This window comes from Vollenhovia emeryi, unplaced genomic scaffold (assembly GCF_000949405.1).
Source record: "Vollenhovia emeryi isolate VEMERY1.0 unplaced genomic scaffold, V.emery_V1.0 DF945201.1, whole genome shotgun sequence".
In the NCBI taxonomy this organism is placed as follows: domain Eukaryota; kingdom Metazoa; phylum Arthropoda; class Insecta; order Hymenoptera; family Formicidae; genus Vollenhovia; species Vollenhovia emeryi.
This window is the reverse complement of record NW_011961165.1, coordinates 1-2,247: the sequence shown is the minus strand read 5'-3', so window position 1 is coordinate 2,247 and position 2,247 is coordinate 1. Positions and strand designations below refer to the sequence as shown.

The 2,247-nt window shown below is 37.4% G+C and overlaps 1 protein-coding gene across 3 annotated transcripts; it reads left to right on the top strand.

Annotated features, from left to right (window-relative positions):
* Positions 1–6: 6 nt before the first annotated feature.
* Positions 7–1,650, top strand: LOC105561690. 3 transcript variants are annotated; one of them, XM_012011904.1, is made up of 4 exons: positions 7–491; positions 937–1,070; positions 1,159–1,315; positions 1,394–1,650. In XM_012011904.1, the coding sequence occupies exons 2-4, from the start codon at positions 968–970 to the stop codon at positions 1,446–1,448; spliced, it is 315 nt and encodes a 104-aa protein (XP_011867294.1). In that variant the 5' UTR covers positions 7–491; positions 937–967; the 3' UTR covers positions 1,449–1,650. The 3 variants fall into 3 exon arrangements, with proteins under 3 accessions (XP_011867294.1, XP_011867286.1, XP_011867302.1); XM_012011896.1 differs by having other exon boundaries at positions 7–505; XM_012011912.1 differs by having other exon boundaries at positions 7–1,070; positions 1,397–1,650.
* Positions 1,651–2,247: the final 597 nt, after the last annotated feature.

Here is a 2,247-nt window from a genome sequence, read left to right as displayed (position 1 = left end):
GGGTGCAGTCCCATTGATCACGGATCGGAATATAGGAACGGATTCTGCTAGGGAATTTTTGATCCTGCTATTCTTTCCGACCGGAACGCGTAAATTTCCGTATATTTTCTCAATTCCGAACGGATCCGAAGGGGTGGGGGTTCTGTCCGCGCAAGTTTTAAAACGCCGTACGCCGTTGTATTGAAATAACATCATCAGAGTGTCTGATTTTGTTTCGAATCGTTCCAATTTACGTGGTGTGCGTGCTGTGCATCTCGACCAGGCTTTCGCACAACAGGCTGAAATGAGTAGCAACAATCATGGAAAAGGGCCGGTAATAATACTTTTAAATAGACTAGCTATATGTACTACGTTTACACGAACGATATTTCTGTAGTACTTACTCAAATTATCGCAAGTTACGATAATTTGAGTAAGTTACTACAGAAATGAACGCTCGCGTTAATTATTATTATTCAGAACATCACAGAATTATGTTCGCTTATTAATAGGTTATAGGTTATAGGTTATATTATTATAGTTTTGTTTGTTTACCAAAGGAAACTTGAAATTGACATCACTATTGAAAAAATCTACGTGGAAAACCACGTCGACAAACCACATGACAGCAATCTTTCTTCTATATATTAATTAAACATTATTTGAACGCAAATATGTGGATTTTTTCACAATATGTGGTTTCATTACATCGTTTTTCCATATGGTTTTCACCGCATGGTTTTCAGCACGTGGATTTGCCGATTTGCGTGAATTTTTTCAATACGAACAACATACCCTGATAGCACAACAAGTCTCAGTTATGTCTCAGTTACGTTGCAGTTATGTTGCAAAGACATTGAAACGTCTTTGCAACATAACTGCAACATAACCGAGACTTATGTGCTATCAGGGTATTAAATATTATGCGATTCATGTTACATGTGTTCATATTTGCAGGCTGTAAAATGCGGTTACTGTGGGATGGCTAATGCATGGGTCCTGTGCAGAGATTGTAGCCCATAACTGCTTCGAAAGCTATGATGAAAATATCCATATCCTCGTTGTCGACGAGAAGGGGCGTGCTACAATGAGTAATTTTATTTGCAAGCAAAAACTTTTCAACATTTGTCTGCAAATATTAAGTATATTCAATAAATATACTCATTAATGTATAAACAGGTGTGAAGGAAGTAGAAGAAGGTACGCAGAGAGACGCACAACCATCAGAGAGTAGCAATGAGTCTACTCCGTACTCCGCAGACATCATGGACGAGATGCTCATTGATGCCGTAGAGCAGAGACCAGCTCTATGGAATCAAAAGTTGCCAGTTAAAAAGTGAGGCCCTTGTGTACGAGGAGAATTGTGGGATGAAGTCTTTAATAATCTTGGTAATATATAATCATTTTACTTAAGAAGGATGCAGTGGACAGTTTCCTGGAGCAGCTGGGAGATATCCTGCGTAAGTTGAGCTATCTCCGAAGAAGGCAAGTGCAAGTAGAGCTGCTGCATCTCGTTCACAAGGCAGAAGACGAAGAATTAGCGGAGGCGGAACTTCAAAGACGATAAATTTTTTGCATTATCTCTCGTTACCTTTATCTTTATACCAATACATTATACTTTATACCATTACATAATAAATAAATAAATCATTTATTTCTATTTCAATAAAACCTGCGAGTAATTCATATTTAGGTCTGAAAGAAATTAATAATTTTGTTGTTACATTACAGATATGTGTATGTAAAGTTCAAAATATTTAAGTGTGTGTACGATCTTTTATATTTATTGAGAAGAAAATTCTTAGAAGAAAGTAGAGTTTCTTTATTGTCTTATAATGATTGGGAGTAAACCGCAAAATTTCGCAGTTAACTACGTTTCTTTTACATTTTCTCTTTCAACTCGACCGTGCATGTCTGTTCCGTTCCGTAAAAAATTTCTCTACCAGTCCCATATAGCAAAAACGGAACGGAATCTGGTTACAAAATATGTTTCACTTTTACATTTTAGTATTTCAGAGAACTCTCAACAATGTTATCGGCAAGATAATTGCACAAATTATGTATGTCATTGCTTCAGTCGCATCAAAATAACGAAATATCAAAGAATCAAATACATTTACCTGCGTCCGATGCGACATTCCGTTCCGTTTTTGCTACATGGGACTGGTAGAGAAAACTATTACGGAACGGAACTGGAACGGACCGCTCCATTCTAGTGAGATATCCGTTCCGTCATTCCGATCCGTGATCAATGGGACTGCACCCTTA